Here is a 23,401-nt window from a genome sequence, read left to right as displayed (position 1 = left end):
GCTAGCCATCAATCAATTGAAAGCCGCAGTTGAACCGGCTTGAAGCCAGACTTGTGAGAAATTTGCGAAGTCTTAGGTAAGTGATGAGGCTATCCGATTACATTTATACTATGTTTTGAAAGTATGAAAGCTATCTAAATAGTCCCATAAAGAACTGACACCAGACACAAAGTTAAATTTTTCAATGTATGTTTCTTCCTCTATCGCGTCACAAGGTATACCCTTTAATGTGTTGAGTTTTAGTATACAATGAGAAATGGGTCTTTACATAAAACGGTGCATGTACGTATCAGTTGTAGGCACCAGGGGAACCGGTACTACGCATAACGAATTTCCAATTCTACCCAAAGATGTTATCATGTCGTGGATACACAGTCATGAAAATTTCTCACTATTAGCTTCTGAAGCTTTCAATGCGGATGTGTGCTGTATGTTTACATTTTGAAATGTTGATCAGAGAGATGCCAATATTAAACTATCTCTTACAAAATTAATAAAATATTGTTTTAAAACATTAGTAATTGTGTTTATTAATTGTAAGTCTCTAGATCCCATCGTTTTATATTCAGTTTATTTTTGTAAATTGTAGATACTTTTCTGTAACGACACAACCTAGAAGTAGATATTTCAGTGTCAAGCATACGTTAAAGAAAGAAGAAATGTGTCTATCTCTAAAGCACGTAATATTATTTCACTGAGTGCTCACTGAATCGGTGTGTGGTCAGCCGAGCTGATTACATGACAGGTAGTATTGCAGAGAGAGAACACACTTGAGGCTACATGTTGGCAGACAGCACGCTGTTATAATGGAAGATGGACAGGATTTATCTGCATTTTAATAGGGCATGATTGTGGGTCTCCGAGCAATAGGTGCGTCAATAATCCAGACAGCAATACTAGTCGGATGCGCCCGTTCCTATATACGTGGAGAAGGTGTACAAGAAGTGGTAAGAAAATGGGATAACGGTCTTCAAGAGACGGAACTACAGAGGCGTACGGAAGTTCAAAACGTGGGGCGAGCGTTGCGTTGAACAGCTCGTGACAGCTAAACGAACCATCAATGTCCGGGAATTACGTGACCAATACAATAGTGAATGCACAATACCCATATCCCACACAACTACACCGCGTACACTAGCACACATGCAATTTCACAGCAGACGACACACTTGTAACCCACTCTTTACGACTCGTCACCGCCGACTTCGTCTCGTTCGGGCGCAGGAACACGCTAATTAGACCATGGATGGTTGAGAAAGGGTATGTTGGTCTGATAAATCACAGTTTGTGTTACTCCTTTCAGACGGGCGTGTGCATGTGTGGCGCCAACAGCACGAAGCTACGGATCCCTCGTGCATGGTGCGTACTATACAGGCAAGTGAAGGTGGCTATATAATTTGGGGATGCTTCTGTTGGCATGGATTGGGACCGTTGGTGTGTATGGATCCGTTGTGTCTCTGCAGGTGTTAGAGAATCACGTACACCCTACATTGCAACACTTCTGCCCACACAAAGACGGCATTTTCCAGGAAGACAATGCACGGTGCCACCAAACCAGGACTGTATTTGCTTAGCTTAAGGAACATTCCACGGAGCTGTAGGGTATGAATTAGCCCCCTAAGTCACCAGGTCTTAATCCTTTAGAACATTTATGGGATGTTGGCGGAACGCACCATCACTCCTGCACCAAAATCTATGGGCACATTGTGGGTTGCCATCAGGAATATAATCAGATCCTCTTGGAAATATAGCAGCTACTACAATCCATGCCATGCGTGTCCAGGCTGTTCTCTGAGCAAAAGGTGGACCAAAAAGTATTAGGTAGGTGGTCGCAATTCAGCAAGCACTCAGTGTATTTATAAATATTTAGTTATGCAATTACGTTATAAAAATATTAATCTTAAGGCTATTTGGTAATAATATTACTTAGAACTGTGAAGCTAAAAATTTAAACAGAATTGAGAGCATAATACGTAATCGATTCGTAGAAATAAATATTGTTTTTGTAGTACATGCTACGAAGATTTCTTATTTTTAGCCAACTATAACCGAAATTGATAACAACGAAGGAACATTTATGGGAAATCAACACTGGATTTCAAAAATTGCAGTAAAGCTTGTTTGCACAACTTTGTCGAGTTGCTTTTCATCGGGATATGATCGGCACAGATTTCTACAAATCCTGAATGAAGGATCTTTTACCGATCATTTGCCAGGTAAGACTGTAGAAGTCATATAAAAAGCGATGCTTAGCAATAGTTTTCTCTTACAACGAGCAATATGTATGTCAGCAAATATCAGAATTGAAATAACCTTTGCATGGATGACAGTTGGTAGTTCCCTTTTCATTATCTAATTATATTGTTGAAATTGGAAAGAGAAAATAATATGTGGTAATAAGAACGTGTTTTCGTTATTTCTTTTTTCTATGATGTGTTGATGATGTGTTTATTATCAGTCTCTCTTTACATTTAGAATTTTTTAGAAGGTCATGTTGAAGTTAATAAAATATAGTTTACGTATGTATTTCGTTGTGATTAGTGAAAATTTAAACTAGTCACTTAATACTATCATAGTATAATAAAGAAAATCAACTGATTCTGCAATATTAAGAAAATTGAATAAAGTATGAAAACTTGTGGTCGATATTAGTCATTTTTCGTAATTAAGTTATATAAATATAAACCAATTGTGTTCATAAAATTGTAATGTCAAACCACTGCCAGAATTCCAAATTATAGTAATTAAAAAAAATGATGAAATTAACATTATTTTTTAGAATAAATATGCTTTAAATGTATTGAGAATTTGACTCTATTAATTAATTGTTTTAATGTAAAGGAAACTTTTCCTGAGCAAAGAGTATGCTAAATTTCTTTTTAAATAATACATATGTAAGGTACTAGAAATTGTGTTTTGAATTGTTATATTTTCATTACATTCATTCCAGTTGATGCACCAGATTTCCGCCGAATTAGTTTACTGCAAGAATGCTTAAGTAACACAGGCATAAAATTAGACTACAATAAGATATTTGTGGGTAATAACAGCATATCAGAGAGAATGGAGCTTCACCGTTGTTTACATCTACTGCTAGATAAGAAACATTTTGAAAAAGCACTTCAGTTTGCAGATGCTGGTGGTTTACCTAGACAAAATGTTGTTCTTGCAAAGGTAGTTATTTCATTTGCTCAGTAAACTTATGTGTAGATTAGATCATTTTCGTAATTCAAATCTATATGTAATACTGACTATTAGTTATATATTTTTTTTATGTTATAACCACGAGATGCATTTTTAAAGTAAGTACCGATATAATTTAAAAAAAAATAAATACAAAATTTGCACAATATTTTATTTTCCCAGGATACTGCTCACCTTAAACTACTTAAACTACTTCTTCACATATTTTCCACTATTATTGAAACAACTATAATAGAAACTAGTTGTATCCATTCGTCATAGAAGAATGTCATCTGTTCTTGTGTTCAGCAGAAAGGTTTTTTAGCGTTCTTCGTGTGCACAATTTCCGAAATCCTATGTATTCTATTAAAAGTTTGTAAAGTGCTGACCATGAATATTGTGGAAAATGGAGAGGTAGAAACGTTACTGTAAACCGTCTATCCTCGTCATTTTTTCGTCAACTGCACGCACCAAATCATTCATAACCACAGACGGTCGATACGTCGTCACAATCTTCACTGAATTTCCTGACCTGCATCCTTACCGTTCCCGCACTTCTCACATTACTCTCAAACACCACACAGTCAGCGATAAATGTGTGCTGCTGTGACACTCTTTGAATTCGAAAGACGAATCACGGACCTCACCTTATAATCTGCTAGTCGTTCAAGTCGAACATTTTCCCACACACTTAACAAAAAAACTCACGCAACAGTTTTCACAACTGCATTTGGCTTGTTAGTGAACCAAGGAGATCATTGCACATGCTCCGAATCACAAACATAGCGACAAAACGTAAATATTTTTGAATGGCACTCACTTTAAAAACGCGCTTGGTATAATAAAACTGTAACAAACAATAAATTTAGTAGTTACGTTTGAAATTCGCTTTCCAGACATCAAACTAGAGGTATATTCGGACAGAACTTTAATTTTATTAGGCAAAAGGAATAAGGAAAGGAAATTGAAATGGTTAATTACACTATATAAATAATCCTCTAAAACTTCGTATCATTTATACATGATTATGAATTTATTGAACTCATCATGCATTGAATTTTCACTACCTTCACTGGAAGCATTATCAAGACACAGGTAAGAAAAAATGAGTTGGTATTGCTGTTGTCTTTCTTTGTCTACAATATAAATAGGATACTATTAAATTGATGGAACATAAAATTACAACCGGTCAATATAAGACTATATTTACATTTACACCGTGCGTCTCAAACAGTGGCGTACACAAAGCAGAATATTATGAAAGTTACTATTTACCATATATATATATATATATATATATATATATATATATATATATATATATATACAAAAGACCTGAAATAATATTATGAACTTGGGAGTTTGAAGATGCCAATGACCAAACCTCTCTTTCTCTACCCTAACTATTTCGTTTTGTTAGAAAAGTATGACGTTATACGATGCTTACAGATATTTGATTCTTCTTTTCTGTCACGATCTTCACATTGATCCACCATAGATAACATTTGATCCACTAGCGTAAGAAAGGCATAATCATCAATCCTTTTAGATAGGAAAAAATATGCATATTTTAAAGATAGTCTAAAAGGTAGTGAGCTTTTTTCTCACGAACTGACACTAGTATCACAAATCTCAGGGAATATGAGTCGCACTGAGTCAGACTTAACGTCAGTCAACAGCTGACAGTCAGTAGATGTGCAAATAGTGTTTCGATTCTTATAACCAGATGTAAGGTATCCCACCGTGAAGACTGGTGAACTTTTCTGCGGTACACTTTTATGATTTTATTTCGTTCAGGCACAAGAGCTGCGCGGCTACGTGAAGAAATTTGTGTTGTTTATGGGCAATATATGTTATCAAAAGCAACAGCCGAAGCATGATTCCGTTGCTTTCGTTCTGGAAATTTGGATGTCGAAGATGTTTCTCGTATTGGGCAAACAATCACAGCAAAAGTGGATGCTATTCAAGCAAAAACCGAGAAAGACTGCCATGTAAGCAACCATTACATCGCCAAGGACCTAACATCCAAACAGTGTTAAACTAATTTGAGAAAACTGGATACAAAAGAATCTCGACGTTTGAGTGCCAGATGACCTGACTCAAAAACATTAACTCGATCGAATTTCTATCTTCGAATCTCTGCTGAAACTTAACGAACTCAAACCATTTCTGAAATTGTTGCTCATGAGTGATGACAAGTGGATATCTTACGTCAACAATGTGCGAAAAAGATTGTGCTCGAAGCGAAGAGAAGCTGTACAGTCTGACACAGCCTACACTGACACCCAGGAAGTTTATACTGTGCGTCTGGTGGGATTAGAAGGGCGTCGTGCATACTGAACCGAAGGACAGAAGAATAGACTTAGACCTATATTCTCGATAATTCGCGCGAGTGCGTTTAGCACTTGAAAAGAAACGGCCGGAACTCGGAACTGATCAGCAGAAAGAGTGCCATGCATCACGCTGGTAACACCAGATTGCATACAACTTGAACGAATATCAGGAATTGTAGGAACTTGACTGGCAGGTTTTAATGCATCCAACATATAACCTGGACCTGGCACCTTCAGACTTTCATTCATTTCAATCTCTGCAGAATTTTGCTGAGTGGTGTTAAATTAATGTCAAAAGAGGCGTGTGAGAATCACGTGTCACAAATTTTTCACCAGAAATCTCAGAAATTCTATGCCGACGGAATTATGGTGTTGCCGGAAAATGGCATAAAGTCATCGAACAGTGTGGTTTAACAAATTATTTTTAAATCACAGTAAATTTATTTTCAATTTTGACCTCCAAAGGCTCAATAGATTTTAGACAATCTGATATATTATGTACAGATAGATACATAAAGTTAGTTAGTTACTATTATTTGCATAAAAGAAAGAAATTAGGTGATTTACAGTGTACTTTCTCCAATTATTATAATTTCTAAATTGTACTCTAGAAATATGGTTTTAGATGCTGATTTACAAAATAAGTTAACGATGAAGTGGGTATCTAGAAAACAAATATATTTTCTGGAACGTGACAAAATGGAACTTTAAAATTCTTACTTCTGGTACGTTTAAAAGCAAAAGGAAATCCCACATTCGTGAAACCATCACACACTAAGTATTGGTTAATCTGGAATATATTTAGTGTTTAAAGGGAAAAATATCCAAAGATGGAACATATAACAATGGATAGATTTCATTGAGCTAAACAAAATGATACTGGTGAATGTAAATCCTTATGGGAAGTTTTCGTGGAAATTAATATCATTAAGTTTCATTTTTGTAAACTGGTTCCAAAACCATCTTCCAGCCTTAATTAGGGACTGGGCCATTGAGGTTTAAGCAGTTGCGTCAATGGGCGTTTAAGATTAAGAATGCAGACGACCAGTAGAACGTAACACAAAGAAACTACATATTCAGTGAACAGAAATCGGGAAAATCCCGATTTCTTTCTCCGGAATTGAACATTTGGACGGATCGAGATTAGGGACGTTCCCGAAATTTGATCTAACGGTTGAATATAGATAGCAACGGTTGAATACCTGTGAGCGTGTAAAAATGGAATATATATATATATGCCTATTTAGATTATTGTTTTAAACAAAATAAACATTTTAAACGTGCTTTTAAACATAAACGTAAACAAAAAAAAACGTGTTTTAAACATAAAAGCACGTTATTTTTTTTAACGTGTTTTTTAAACCCTGATTTTAACCAAAATTAAAAATCACTTTATTTCTTTTATCATATGACACAAAATTAAGGGAGTCATGAAGTTTTAAAATTTTCAAACGGCCTCTATTTTGAACAGTATGACTGATTGGATTCGATATTTGTAATATGAATGAACTGACCAAATTTGGTTTTAATCCATTCGCTTTTAGGGAAGGTACTGTATCCACTATATACAAGAAATGGAGTCCAATATTATAGAAATAGATGGATATCGTGAGGTCTCCGCAATAAATATATTAAAAATCCCATACAAACTTATTAAAAATAGAAACCGGATGTTAGGCAAAATGTCTATTCTTTACTAATAAAGATATGATCAAAAGTAACGTTTTAAAGTTTATATGTAAGTTATAGTTTCAATTTAAGCCAATTTTATTTGGCTGTTTTGCCTATTTCGTCCCTTACTGCCTAAATAATTGCTTTAGTGCCTAATGTTGCCTATTCTGTGCATTTTCTTCAAAATAAGACTTCATTGGGAGAACATATAATTTATATAGTATATATATAAATAATATACAGGGCTTGAAAAATCTTGCTTGCAAGTACTAACCAGCCAAAAAAAAATCATCTAGCCAGACTATTAATAGTGTTTATACAAATAAACAAAAATCACATCGCTACACAGTAAACATACCAATACATTTTTTTATTGCCATGTCTTTTACAAATAAAAAGCGGCATCTGCTATTTATTCTTGAGTTTCTTGTGAATATGTCCAGCTATATGGCGGCCACTGCTTTTGATTGATCAAACTTACTCGCCAAATGTAAAAAATACTCGCTACTAGTGAGCAGGCGAGTGGATTTTTCAAGCCATGTTAATATTTAATAAACATTATATGAATATTATATAAAAATATATACATGGAATGCATATGAAGCTTCGTTTATATATATATATATATATATATATATATATATATATATATATATATATATATATAGAGAGAGAGAGAGAGAGAGAGAGAGAGAGAAATAGATAGATAGAGAGAGAGAGAGAGAGAGTAAAAGAAGATATTAACAAACAGATATTTTTCTATATTCGTTGAGCATTATCTAAGACTTGAATTTATTTTTTATTGTATTGAGTGTTTATTATTTCGAGCTACATTTTAGTGCCTATTTTCCAGGTTTTTAATGCCTAAACATCCGGCCTCTACTTTTTACAAATCAGAAATTATAAAGTGGTCGCTGGCAAGAGAATGTGATAAAATGGGGGTTGTGATAGGAATTGTGTTGAGGACCACTAGACTACATCAAGATGAACAAAATAATGTGGTTGAACGTCAGTTATCATCTGTAGTTTGGAGAAATGAATTTTGATGCCGTTAAAATATATGTCGTTCATTGCCAATTTCATCGAGTTGATAGTTTTTATTCTGCCGGAAAAGTTTTTATTACTAATTTTGTACTGTATAAGAAAAATATGAACCGTTAAGCAGCAGACAGAGTATATATAGAAGAGATAGCAGGGTGTAACTATTGTTTGATTTTTCCTAGGAGTGGCGCATATACTACTTGTAATAATAATAATAATAATAATAATAATAATAATAATAATAATAATAATAATAATAATAATAATAAACTTCGTATTTTAGGATAACGAAGTAAAAGACAATAAGTAAGAACTTGCGATACAGCGGGATAAGTTCGAGAATCCTTTTTAATTGATAAAGCCGACAAAGTTAGCTGAAGTAGATAATATACCTATTGAGTTTGTTAAGAATATAACAGAAGGCTGGGGGAGAATATTCCAAATTTTTTGCCGCAAACTTTTTCGATAGAATTAATTTCATATTTAAGAAATCAAATAATGAAAAGCTTGTTACGATAGAATATTAGTGTCTCATTACATGCAATAAGTAACAAGGGATATTGCAGTTGGAAGAAATATTCGACTAAAATATTGTCTCCCACCAACAATTAGTGTATGTAAGAGAATAATGAAGAAGGGTTTGAGTAGGGAAGAAATTCTCCAGGTAGAGATAGAAGAGTACTCTCTACCAAATTATATGATGGTCGCGAAACTGGATCGATGTTTAGATGTTAGAAAATATGTGGAAGAGCTGTGTAAAGAAAGTAAGGTGAAAGTAAATAATAAATAGACCAAAGCAATGATGGCTGAAATAATGGAACTTGTAACAACTAGGGAAGTCTGAGAGGTCAAAGTACAAAGGTACAATTTTCTGTACCTAAGTAGAATAATTACACAGGGCTGCAAATTGAAAAAAAGTTCATGTTGTTTTTTGATTAATAGGTGAACTTAATTCTTTGTTCCTAGCTGATTACGAATAACGAATTCGTTTTTCCCTGTCACGTAAAGTTTTCTTACAAATCAATGTCAAAGTTTGGGCCTTCTTCCGTATTCAATACTGCTTTATTATACCTTATTTCTTATCTTCTATCAGACTAAAGAGCTTATTATACTAAATAACTGAACATGTTTTGTTTAATGTGAATGCAGACAGACAAAGAAAAGAATATAAGATTCTCTACACATACAGATTACTACATATATACATATAATATGGAAATATATACATAAATATATACGTTGTAAAATGGAAATCAATACAGTCATATAACATACTTATTTTTCACATCTTTTTAGCACGCTTTCTCTTATAAGCTTTCCTAATTTTCTTCTGAAGTTTCTCTGTGTAATGTCCAACACAGAGCCATCATGCTAACACTCCAAAGTGCCTGATACCTTTTCTCCATATCCCTCATGTCTTGGTGGAACCGTTCGCCTTGTTCCTCACTTAATTCTCCGAGATTTGGTGGAAAGTAATCAAGATGAGAATGCAAAAAATGGAACTTGAGATTCATGTTGCAACCCAGTTCTTGAAATTTAACTAACATATTCTCAACAACTTCTCTGTAATCAGCACTTTTGTGGTTCCCCAGGAAGTTCACCAACACGCTTTTAAATGCTATCCAAGCATCCCTTTCAGCATTAGTCATTGTTGCCTCGAAGTTTTTATTCTTCATTAACTTCCTAATGTCTGGGCCAACGAATACACCTTCTTTCACTTTGACACATGAAAGTGAAGGAAATTTGTTACACATGAACTTGAAACATTCGCCTTCCCTGTCGAGTGCCTTTAATTGTTTCATCAATCCTAATTTTATGTGAAGGGGAGGAAGTATAACTTTCTCAGGACTGACTAAATTTTGTTGAATGATGTTTTTTGATCCTGCGTTCAGTGTTTTCCGTAATGGCCACTGTTTCCTTCCCCAGTGGTCATTTCGAGCCCTACTATCCCACTCGCAGATGTAACATGGTATTTTTGTATACCCACCTTGCTGCCCAAGTACAATGCTCAAAATCTTCAAATCTTCACACACCACCCAACCATGTACCTCGTATTTAATTTTTATTAAGAATAAATTGCACATTGTTATATATTTCTTTCAGTGACACTGAATGAGCAATAGGAACTGATGGAAACTTATTTCCATTGTATAACAGAACAAATTTTAAATTTGTTTTATTCGAGTCAATGAATAATCTCCAATCACTAGAAAGGCAAGGGAAATTTAACTTGATCAACTAACCTGACACATCACTACAAAACCCGACAGAACCTTCTTTTGAGAAATACTGCACAAATTCTCTTTCCCGATATCTGTACCAGGAAAATGTTCCACAGGCCAGCAAGTTATTTTCATTAAGTCTGGAACCAAGAAGTTCAGCAGATTCTTTAGACAGGTTTATGTCTCTAACTAGATCATTGAGCTGGCGTTGAGTAAGTGGTATAGGGTCACGAGATCCGCTAGGGGGGTTGTAAACTTCATCTTCTATTTCACTATTTTCCACTGAATCACTGTACGAACTAGGATCACTTACAAACTCAAGACATGATGGAGGTGTCGGAACAGGCAAGTCTAGGCCGTGCAGCACATGTCTCATTGCAGAGGGAATATTGGAATACACTATCTTTGTCTTGTTTCGAGTATTGTGTCCTACAATTTCCCAGGAACAGAAGTAGCAATCGTAGCTGTGCTTTTGGGGTTCTCTCCACACCATTGATATTGCGAATGGCATAGATGACCGCTTTCCAGTGCTCCAGTTCCGTAACGATTCCACACAAGATCTACACAGATTGTGTGGAGTCCACGATTTATCTTGATTTCCAAGTTCCATACGGAAATATGCGAAATAAATATGCCCTTCTTACAAAATCTGTAATTTTCTGTCTCTGTGTGGAACAAATTCACCACAGATGTAACAAAATAAATCTGGTCTATTCTTACAACCACGAGATGCCATCGCAACACAGTATTCAACGAACTACAAAAGAGAACTAGCCTACGATATTAACATTTCATACTATTGAAACACATCTAAGATTTGCGATAATTAAATATGAACTTTATTTGAAATGAGATAACAAGGTTTGATATAGAAATATTTTAAATATTCATGCAGGCAAAATTTTAGTTAATTTAATTAAATTAAACTTCCTTACATTTAAAACATATTCATTTTTATTACGCCTAGATAATTTCACCATGTACTGGTGACATCTAGCGTCAATCCGTTGAATTACGCTTAAGCATGCATACCGCAATCAACATATACAAATCGTGAATTGTAAGAAATTCTTACGTGATATGAGAAAACTAGTGCCAGTTTCGGTTTCAGCATGTTCATATACATATAAAACACCCAAAATTATAAGAACAACAGAACCTATGCGGCCCTGTGTTATTAATGAAGATCATAAATGTGAACAGGAATAGGAATCAAAGGTAGAAATGACGAAAGAGATTTAAGAAGAAGAAGAGGAGAAGCAATATAAAACTGACTCATGAAGTGTCGAATATTGTGCTCTTCAGAGCAAAAACGTGGAGAATACTAAAAGGCAACTAAGAGACTTAGAGATATAAGAAATTTGTATGTTGAAATGAATAGAGAATCTTAACTGAATGCAAACGAAAACGAGTGAGCGGCATTGGGAATAATAAAGAGAAAAAGATGTAATTGGAAGTAATTAACAAAGATGTTAAAACATTGTTGGAGAAGAAATTGTATTCTAAGTGATGGTGCGGAAAGTATAGTGAAAAAAGGAAACAAGAGGAAATTATAATTAATGGGTAGTATTAAAACAGATAATTCATTTGTAAAAACGTTGAAGTTAATTATACAGCGTAATACTTGGAAACTTCTGAATTTGCAGCACTTGTTCTGCCATTGAGGACAGAAAACTGATGAATTAATTTAATATATATAGAAACTAGAACCCGGTGCTTCTTAATTCAAGTAGCTCCCTAACAACCTTGCGATTTTGACAAATTTAGTTATGTCTACAGGCATTCCATGTTCTTGTCGGCTTTCTCAATTTTAGCGTGACAAAATTCCCTGTCTATAACCACCCATGAGTAGTGTGATGGTGAAAGAATTATCAAATAGGTTGAACAGTAAGCAAACCAACCAACAACAAAGAAAATTCTTTCTTTATAACATGAATAAATTAATAATTAAGTAAAGCATAAAGTATTAAGAAATAAGAATGATAATAATCAGATATAATACAAATTAGAATTATATAGAAAGAATAATTTTTAAAAAATGCACGAAAATGAAATTTTTGAGTGTAACGTCTCACATTTGCCCTATAGGCTAAAGGAGAGGTATGGTTAATGAAAATGATTGATTGTGAAATTAATCTTTATTCTCTCCTACCGATAATCGAACCGGAAAGAACGTCCACCAAAAGCACACGCGCTACCCACTAGGCCAGTAGGGAGAGAGATTTTATGTATTTGAGAGCTACAAGAGTGTCTGTGATTATCTGTGTGAGATGTTGGAAAGTGTTAACACGTATTGAATGTAGAACAGATTCTACATATAAATTTCTTGCATTTCTATGGTAGACTTTCCGGGGTGTTGCATGGGTCTTGTTCTTGTAATTGAAAGTGTGAAGTTTGAAGACCTTCGTAAATGATTTTGAATTGGCTTAGGGAATCTTTTTTCAGTTTCACGTAAGATGGTATGTGTGAGATAAGAAACTGTTATGAGTTTCGTCGAGTTTAGTTTAGCTTAAAAAATAGTCAACTAATTTTTTAACTATACATTGTTGAGCCTCATTTACCTTAGTTGTAGGCTTGTCAGTCTAAAACTTGTTTTAAAATCTTTATTAGTCCTGAGTATTCACTTCACACTACTTTTTATCATTATTTTGTTTTTGACATACACTTGGTATGATTTAAGTTTAATTAAAATTGTAAAACAAAGTTGAATTTACTGGTTGTAAAACAAAGTTGAATTTTACTGTTTAAATAAACAAACAAACCGTAAGTGTGTTTTTAGTACCACATTTTCCAAAAATCTAGACTATCAAAGGTAAAAATAAAACACAAATATTTTAACTTTTTTGTTTGTTTTTTAAGTCAAAAATGCTTTAACACAATACACGAAGACATTTAAAAAAAAATAATTTTCCTGGGGAGGACTCCCGGTTGTGTGAACACCCGGGAGTTTATGTGCTGCTGGCGCCTATGTTTCGGATAAAGTTGAACAAATTATATTCCAGAAATATGAAAAATGGTTAGCAAATAACATTAAAAACAAACCAATATTAATGTTGGTAGCATTAAAAAAATCAGTATTTCATGTTGTGATAATTTAAGTAGTGTTGAAAACGCACATTTTTCTTATTTCCAGAGTTGCCTGATATGCCAAATTGCTTAAATAACATTATTATTATTATTATTATTATTATTATTATTATTATTATTAGTAGTAGTAGTAGTAGTAGTAGTAGTAGTAGTAGTAGTAGTAGTAGTAGTAGTAGTAGTAGTAGTAGTAGTAGTAGTAGTAGTAGTAGTAGTAGTAGTAGTAGTAGTAGTAGTAGTAGTAGTAGTAGTAGTAGTAGTAGTAGTAGTAGTAGTAGTAGTAGTAGTAGTAGTAGTAGTAGTAGTAGTAGTAGTAGTAGTAGTAGTAGTAGTAGTAGTAGTAGTAGTAGTAGTAGTAGTAGTAGTAGTAGTAGTAGTAGTAGTAGTAGTAGTAGTAGTAGTAGTAGTAGTAGTAGTAGTAGTAGTAGTATTTATTTTCATAATAGCATATATGTATTTATACCCTTTGACGAATCACAAACCTCTTAAAATATCGGTACTTCGGCTTTTGTCTCTTAAGAATTTAACCGTAAGAATCTGTAATGCATTATTATGATTAAGATGTTCAATGGTTTGGTATTATACTTTATGCATATGTTTCCTTGTGATTCTTAAATCCATTCTTGTTGTTGTAGAACTATTTGCAACATGGCATTTCGATGCTTGATGTAACATTAGCCGTTGCAACACTGAATTATACGTGTCTTTTTTGCCTGTTTTCGTTTTGCACATTCGTTTAAAATATGTAATGAATTGAGTAATGCTACAAAAAATGTGTTGCATTTGTAACACTCTCACTCAATATTATTGCCGAAAGTGACATACTTTCTTCCTCCTACATTTACTAAATATTTTCCCCAATCTTTATTGGTTTCATGCGCGAACACACATACACCATTCAAAAATGCGTTAAATCACTCTTGTCATTTAGTGTTACAAAGGCTGCTAGAGTATTGCAAACATCAGAAATACTGTACATTTTATGTACACTTATAATAGTATTAATGCAAGTATGGAGTCACAAGTGTTTGGCAATAAATCCTGTTCTTTGATTAGTTAAACTAAGTACCTGGTGACAAGGCATACTCAAATAATGACATTTAGGTTACGTTACAGAAACCAAGATAAATTTGTGTTGTTAAAATCGGTTCTGAAGTCATTCTGTAATAGCACACGAAGAAATAAAAATATCCTTCAAGATCAATCCCTCACACTCCTTTATTTGAAAGATAGCACTCCAACCACTACAATAAACTGTGTCTATAGAAAATTCTCGTCAGCTTACTATACGTGGTATTTTTCTGAATAATATTTGCGACTATTTTTAAACTTATTTATAATTTTCTATGTTGGGATACTAAATTCCAAAATTAAAAATAAAGCTAATGTAATTAAGTTACTATATTTAGTTTTATTTTTGTATAAGTCTTATTTATATTCGGAACACACATTGAAATTATGGCTCTAGTAACTTCCTCCATAACGTAACTGTACCAGTCTCTATTGCCTACATTAATATGAACATACATATTAACGTCTGAGGAAGATAATTGTTACGAAATATTTTGATTTTTAATAAAGAAGTACATACTCTAGTCAGAAAATATTAATTATAGCTCTAATATTTTCGTGGAATTAAGAGATAGGGTATTAAAACTATTTAAATAAGCATTCTTCGCGACATGCTTTTTGTAGGCAAGACGTGTTTGTGGTGGATAAATATCGTGTCTTTGAGTTTACTTGGCGTACTATCAATTCTTCTAGTTGCTCATCCTTTCAACAAAAAGTTTCATAATCCTTCATTTGCGTTTATAGTTGTTATCTTCCATGCAGGCTTGTGAATCATTAAGATTTTAAAGATTACAACCCAACTAAATATTCTAAAAAACGTTGTTAAATGTTCTTTTATTTTATGAAAGCAATGAATGTCTTTATTTTAATTGATTTCCTTTGTCGAATGTCATGGTTTATATTTATGCATTATCCACTGTACAGGTTATTAGAAATTCGCGAGGATTCCAAAATTTTCAAGCAGAGTATGATAGATTCAGTCAGTACTAATACTAAGTACTAGTAGTGAAAAGCGCATTAAATTTATTTGATGTCACACTTTTACCGTTACATTGACCGTACTATTATATTCTAAATGCTGGTACAGTTACATGGTCTTATAAAGTCGACTAGTTAGGATTTTATGACATGACCTGCAGATAGCAAGACTATTGTAACAAGTTTTTTAAGATATACCTGGAAGCAAATTGAATAAGAGGAAAAGAGCTTATATTTATTTACAGAAAACATCAATAATTAGATATTGATATTTAAACTAGCGAATTGCAAATACTGCTGAACACTTCTTGTATTAGGTAATATTTAGTAATATTTTTAATTTTTCAAATACGGCGCATGCATTTTGTAAAGATTTAAATTCATTTCAGTGGACTCACGACTTCCAGGAGGCTTCGAATGAATTACTAACTACGGAAGACTCTCGTATTGAATTTTGGTATAAGTGTAATCAATCTTTCCACGAGGAACAAATTTCAGTAGATGCTGCCATTGAGTTCTTCCAAGGTTATGCCAAGAAGATTAGTAGTTATAATGAAAGGTAAGTGTTACAATCAACAATTAATATGACATAGTCAATAAACTGAAGAAAGTAATATAGTGCATACGCTAACGTGTAAGGAAGTTGTAGGTGACACACAGAAAACTGAATTCGACCAATTAAATACATCTACGATTTGCTGTCATCCCGAGCAACCAATTAGTCTACGTCTTTAGAAAGGTATCAAATATTTGGAAGCTCTGCCATAGAGCTTTTCCACATGAAACATTTTCAATGTATAATAGTGTAAGAGTTAAAAAGGAACTAGCAAGTGAATGAGATACTGAAATTCGCTAATGAGCAATTGTAGATTGACATTTGGATTCACTACTGTGCATGTCTCAAGAAGTGGAGGCTATCCTTTGTCAAAATGTAGAATACTAATAAGCACTGACAAATACTAGACGTACACAAAATTCATGTTTGCTGCGCCAACATTTCCTTCGTGATCCTAAAGGACCCCGCACAATCCTTATGGAAATTGATTTCGGTGGAATCGCTTGAAACCGTGATATGTTGTAGATATTGTGTTCCTGAAAAAAAAGTCTCAATGGGCACAACCAGCACTCACTGACTGTCCACTACGAGGTTACATTTTTCAAAGCACCCAAGATAATGATATTCCAGATTTCGGTGGAATTACTTGAAACCGTGATATGTTGTAGATATTGTGATCCTGAGAAAATATCTAAATGGGCACATCCACCAATCAATGACCGTGTGGTCACTACAGGGCCACTTTTTTGAAAACAGCAGAAGGTAACGGTAAGTGACTTGTGGTTGTGTCCATTGATACTTTTTCTCAGGATCACAATATCGACAACATATCACGATTATAGTCATTTTAACCGAAATTCAGAATATCATTATCTTTGGGTGCTTTGAAAAATGTAACTTCGTAGTGGACAGTCAGCGATTGGTGGTTGTGCCCATTGAGACTTTTTCTCAGGAACACAATATCTACAACATATCACGGTTTCAAGTAATTCCACCGTAATCCAATTTTCATAAGGATTGTGCGGGGTCCTTTGGTATTCTCTGTCCGGTTATGAGTACGCTAATTGTCGATCGTGTATTCTCTGAAGACAATATGAACTCTGCCGTTTAATCGTGGAGTATTTTTCTGAGCAGTTGACCACGAGGGCGAATATTTCATTTTTCAGCATTACGGGTCAAAGTGGTATACATCACTGGCATCCTGCACCGCGTTTCATAAAAGAACATGCAGTGAAGGAGTTCTGCTCTCTGCAGTCACGAGACACTTAGTTGTATTATTTTATGTTTGTGATTACCTCAGAAGTAGAGCTCATTGAAGAAATGAACTGTTTTTGGTAAACCTGAACAAAACAAAACAAACAAAAAAAAAGTCAAATCTTTACTTGTGAGTGGAAGTGTGGAGAGATAAATTTTTAAGTATAAAAAATATCAGAGTAAAATTTCAAGGTGAGGGGGGGGGGTACGGAATACCAGAACCTCCTTTGGACCTCGCTGCTTTACATTTCTGACATTGGTGTATATTTCTCTCTCTCTGTCTGTCTCTAGGTATATATATATCTAGGAATACCAAGTTATTTTATGTATCATGTCATACCAAAGGGGGAGGGGCTCGACGAACCTGCTGAGTTACATGTTTCTATAATTAAAAGTAGTGGTGTTATTTTAAGTTTTCTTTGTTCATAAGCGAATCTGTTCTCTCGTGTTCAAAACTCAAAATTTGTTTCGTTTCCTCTACACAGCTGCAGTATTCTTGGGTGACTACTCTGCCTCATAAACAATATATTTTACATGTGCTAATATATATGACATACCAAAATATTCAAAGTTAACAAATCTTACTTAATATATTCATAAACATGTTACGTAATTACACTGTACAATACAGATTTTTGACAAGCAAACTACAACTGTAATACACCCTTCCTTTGAATTCATGCTATTGTGCATCTGAACAATAGTAGCAAGCAATAGATTTCGTAGAATGTTACAATGTCTAAGATCGTTACAATTACAATGTTTACTGCCTTTAAATGAAAAGGTTCCAAGTATGCCAACGGGGAGAGGAGAGCTCCTCAAACCATTATTTTATCAGTTACTTATGAACTACCTTTTATGTCATTATGTAAAAATATCTGAGTAATGTTAAGTAACAAATAACTAAAAAAAAATATCTTGCTGATAGAATTCTGATGATTACTTTTTAAAAAAAAAAAATCATCGAGGAGCCTCGCCTTGGTGTTCTTAGGGCCTATATATATACATACCGGGTGAGGCATTTAAAACTGTTTTGGGAATATCTGGAAAACTACAAATCGAATTTGGAAAAGTTGTAATAAAAGTTGTTTACCTCAAAGTCGGACATCCAATGATACCACACTCGAACCCCTACTCCCAGCCCCCGGGGGCGGGAGGGGGGTCAACTTTGTAATCTTAAATAGAAACCACCATTTTTTATTGCATATTCTGATTCTTCGTAAAAAGATACGTAACTTTTGTATTGAACATTTTTTTTTCGTTGCGTGATAGATGGCGCTGTAATCGACAAAAATCAAAATGGCTTACAAACACGAAAAATGAGGCATTTAAAACTTTTTGGGAATATCTGGAAAACTACAAATCGGATTTTGAAAAAGTTGTAATAAAAGCTGTTCGTCTCGAAGGGGGACATCCAATGATACCACACTCAAACCCCTACTCCCACCCCCCGGGGCGGGAGGGGTGTCAACTTTGAAATCTTAAATAGGAACCACCATTTTTTTTATTGCATATTCTGATTCTCCGTGAAAAGATACGTAACTTTTGTATTGAACATTTTTTTCGTTGCGTGATAGATGGCTCTGTAATCGACAAAAATCAAAATGGCTTACAAACACGAAAAATGTGGCATTTAAAACTGTTTTTGGGAATATCTGGAAAACTACAAATCGGATTTTGAAAACTTTGTATCAAAAGTTGTTCGTCTCGAAGGGGGACATCCAATGATACCGCACTCGACCTTCTACCCCCACCCCCCGGGGGCGGGAAGGGGTCAACTTCGAAATGTTAAATAGTAACTCCGTTCTTTTATTCCTGATTCCCATTCTCCATGTAAAAACACACAACTTTTGTATTAAAAAATTTTTTTCGTTGCGTGATAGATAGCCCAGTCATCTACAAAAAATCAAAATGGGTAAAAGCTGTTAGGGATGGGCCGAGTCGAACTATGAGTTCTGAGCCGAGTCATTGTTTATGAACTCGAGTTTCGAGTCGAATCGAGTTTGATAAATAGCTCACTCATTCAGCTCGTTTTAACTTGTTTTGAAATGATGGCGTGATGAGACTGCAAAGTGAAAGTCATGTAAAATGTAAGCAGTAATGTGGAATACTTTTTGTGCTGCTCACGAGAGGGGACACTGGTCGTCTCTAGTCTCGTCTCGATAACAAGACGACAAGGGAGTTTTATAACGACCTTAGTTCTCCTCGGCTCAACTGAGCCGATGTCTCGAGCCAGCTCGCTTGAGGTGAGCCATCGGCTCGGTTGGGATGAGCCATTTCCTCGGTTTTGTTGAATTGAGTCTAGAGCTCGAGCAGGTTCGGTTGGGTGAACTGTTAGCTCGGCTTATTGTTCGGTTCGGCTCGTAAGTGAGTGAGATGTGAGCCGAGCTGTTCTAGCGGTTGATAGGTCTAAGCCCGGGCCGAGCAGTTTTGAACTTGTTTAGACGGCGCCTTATAACTTTTAAGTTTTTTGGCTCGAGCCAGAATACTTCCTCCTCTGGATCTCAAACCCAGAACCTTCTGAACGATGTCCTTGCCTCCTAAGCTTCACGACTACCTAGGTCGGAAGACAACTAGTTTCTAGTATTGAGATACAAACCGCCTATCTTTCATATTTATACACGGTGTTGTAATAATAATAATAATAATAATAATAATAATAATAATAATAATAATAATAATAATAATAATAATAATAATAATATGCAGTAGTATCGTTGATAATAATTATGTCTATGTAGGATACTTGAAGAGAGTACTTGAAACTAAACACAGGATTTGGCTCGTTTTGTGTCGACTCGACTCGACTCGACTCGAAACTCGACACGAATTCGAGTCGAATTGGAGGGAATTTTTCGAGTCGAGCTCAAATATGTTTGTTTCGAGTCGAGCTCAAAGAAATCTAGTCGAGTCGAGTTTCACAGAAAACTCGCTCGAACTTGCTCGTGCCCATCCCTAAACGCCGTTGACAGGTGATAAGAAAATGTTCGAAATGGTGACTATTTTCTGCGATACATTCTTTATCATTCAAATTACAGTCTATGAAGCAAGGACTGCGATCGTGCGTCGCAATCCATGATCAGACTCTCGCTGTACATGTAACACTTGCAATGTGTGTTGCAGAAAACGGACACCATTTCGAACATTTGTTTCAGTAAACAATGGAGATGTGTGAGAAGCAAGGAGACTCTCCTAAAACAAGCACCACGATGGTGAGATGCAAGAGGACTCGCCTTGAAACAAGCATTTCGATGGTCAGGGTCCATGACATTTGGGGGCCAGACGTTTAAGTGCGGTCGCTTGGGCGCGAAATGTTTGGACACAAAACCTTATATACAAATAGGTTTCCTACCTACATATACTGTATTTCATAACTCGAATCCGGATGTTTAGACACTAAAATATGAAAATAGGCACTGGAAATTTCAAAAAACTTCCACAACAATTTTGCAAAAAACTAAAAATAACATCTTGAACACAGCAAAGTTCCTGCACTTCATGTACAACTTATCTGTACCAGTAAAAAATAAATAAATAAAAAATGCAGCAGATTCTCCACTATCCGCATCTCTAGTATCAGATCTCCGTACCAGGCCCGTATTCAGGGGGTCTAGGGGGCTGGCTACCGGCTTGCTCCGTACTATGCGACTTAGTTTTGGAAGAATATTTCTTTTTAATAAATTAAGATATATGTAATAAGGACATGTAATTTGTGTAAAAAAAAAAAACCGTTTTTTTCTTAACGTTTAGTTATTTTAAAAATGCGACTTAAAATGTGTACAATATTGCACAATTTTCATTTTTGCATTTTCTTTTTCTATAATAAATTATTAACACGATTGTTACAAAACATAGGAAATGTTTATTAAGTACTGGTCTGTACCAAGAGGTCAGAAAAATGAATAAGAGCTGTTTTTGGAATAAGAATTGAGTTTTTAATGCTATGGGTGGGTGTTTCAGGAAGTGAGTATTTATTGAATGTTTTTTTGTTATTCGATTTGCCCATTAGGCCGGATAGTTAGACTATTGTATAGACAGAAAGTTATTTCAGATTTCATAAAAATAGTAGAGATGCAAAAAAGCCGGCTTTTTTGAATCGATGGTTTTTTCACATAAAAAGCCGGCTTTTTTGGGAAAAAAACGAGAATTTTGGAAATTTTGGCTGTATTTCAGTTTCATGATTTTTCTATCTAAATAGCTTTCTTATAGTATATTCTATACTTAGATAAGAATTCCATGACATAAATGCCATATTTCGCTCTAAAATTCACCATCAAGATGGATGGAGCACATGTTTTACGAATTAAAGCTAACATGAAGAATGTAGTATTTGAGGGCAATTTTAGAGGCTATTTAACTTTATTTTAACTTTTGAGTTATCGATATTTTTTCTTCTCGATATCATTTCAGTTTGTCGTCTGTTTCATTTCTAAGAGCTTAGTACTCAAGCTTCTAACGCAGAAGTTAAACTTACGTTTTTCTATATATCCGTCAAAGCGTACGTTTTTCAATATATCCGTCTAACCGTACTTCCACATTTCTGTTATACTGTAGCTGTGCAACGATTTAGCAATAATTTTCCGGATACAACCTTGAATACTAATTTATACAAATAATCAGTAGCGGATTTAGAAACGTACTTTGGGACGGGTTTCTCTGATTGTTTCATTTTCTAAAATCTCCTAATTTTATTTGGGAGGAGCTTGAAGTTTATGAGTACAGGCATAACTAATACTGTATTTCGTTTCGTTTATATATTTAACGATAATCTTCCGGATACAACCTTGAAGATCATTTTATACTGAGAATCAGTGGCGGATTTAGAAAAGTATTTTGGGAGGGTTTTTTTCTTACTAATGTTTAGTTTTTCTAAACATTCGTAATTTTTATTTGACGGCAGCTTAAAGTTAATGAGTAAAGGCATAACTAATAGATATTTCGTTTGTTTTAGACATTCCGTAATTTTGGGGAACAGGCTTCAGTCCGAAAGACCGCCCCCCCTAACCCTCGCAAAACCGTCACTGCTGGTAATTAGTAATAATAACGATTTAAAAACAATAAGAAATGAAGTCAGCCAACTCACAGTACACGCACTATTTCTACTTCATAGATGGAATGAAGAAAAGTTTTGTCAGAATGGTCGAATGCTGAGTTGAATTCCGGACTTCTCGATAGAAGCGCAAAAGCTTCAGTCAATCATGTTTGTTGTGCAGTTGTATTTATCTTAACTTAAATATATTCCGTAGTCCTTTTTTTTTGTGTGTGTGTTGGTGGGGTGGGGAGAGTTCCATAATGATATGAAGGGTGTGAGCCAAGAACATGGTAACTAACAAATTTTCAGTTGCTGAGTTACGCAGCATCAGATAGGCAGCAACGCATACCGCTTCGTTTAATCCCTCATGTATAGACTTATGTGAAAAATCAGCTTTCCGACTTTCAAAATGGATTGTGCAGCAGAAAATTTCTAATTTCTTAAAATAGTAAAATTATGGGTTACCATGTTCTTATCTCACACCCTTCATGTTCAATCCCTCTTGTTAAAAATACAGAAAACTTGAGGACTGAATAAGCCGTGATGGTGCTTATATAAAACTATAGAATTTCAAGAATATACAAAACCAAAAGCTCTAGGTATGCAGCCTTTAAGTGTATCATATAAATCTAAGTATTTTTCTTATGTTTTATTTTAATTTTATTTTGTTCCAAAAAGAGGGCATGGAATATTTTGAAGTAAAAATACTACATAGAATTTTGCTACTTATTTGAGTATTTTTTTAAAAGAAGTATTTACTTTTAGGGTTGGCTGGTTTACACCAGCTGTTTTTCTTCTTCTTTTTTTTTAAATAAACAACTGGTTTAAACCGAAAAAAAAATAAAAGGTACGAAAAATGCGAATCGTGTGAACTTCATGGTGACGTTTCCATACATCAAACCATCTGCATTAGTTTTATTTCCTTTTCACCTTTTAATCAAGGTGTCCCATGTTCAATTCTCGGTCGAACCACAAC

The 23,401-nt window shown here is 34.5% G+C and overlaps 1 protein-coding gene across 1 annotated transcript in view; it reads left to right on the top strand.

Annotated features, from left to right (window-relative positions):
* LOC145677075 (spatacsin-like) overlaps positions 1–23,401 on the top strand; it is a gene marked incomplete at its 3' end in the record, with an annotated part of 101,088 nt that overhangs the window by 66,486 nt on the left and 11,201 nt on the right. The window contains exons 7-9 of the mRNA XM_081747754.1: positions 2,039–2,216; positions 2,951–3,174; positions 15,973–16,142. Coding sequence (XP_081603880.1) covers positions 2,039–2,216; positions 2,951–3,174; positions 15,973–16,142 — 572 coding nt within the window. The remainder of the gene's footprint in view (positions 1–2,038; positions 2,217–2,950; positions 3,175–15,972; positions 16,143–23,401) is intronic.

This window comes from Thermobia domestica, unplaced genomic scaffold (genome assembly GCF_964235325.1).
Source record: "Thermobia domestica unplaced genomic scaffold, izTheDome1.hap1.1 HAP1_SCAFFOLD_605, whole genome shotgun sequence".
NCBI classification, from domain to species: Eukaryota; Metazoa; Arthropoda; class Insecta; order Zygentoma; family Lepismatidae; genus Thermobia; species Thermobia domestica.
The sequence above is the reverse complement of the archived record's forward strand: the minus strand, read 5'-3'. Positions and strand labels throughout refer to the sequence as shown.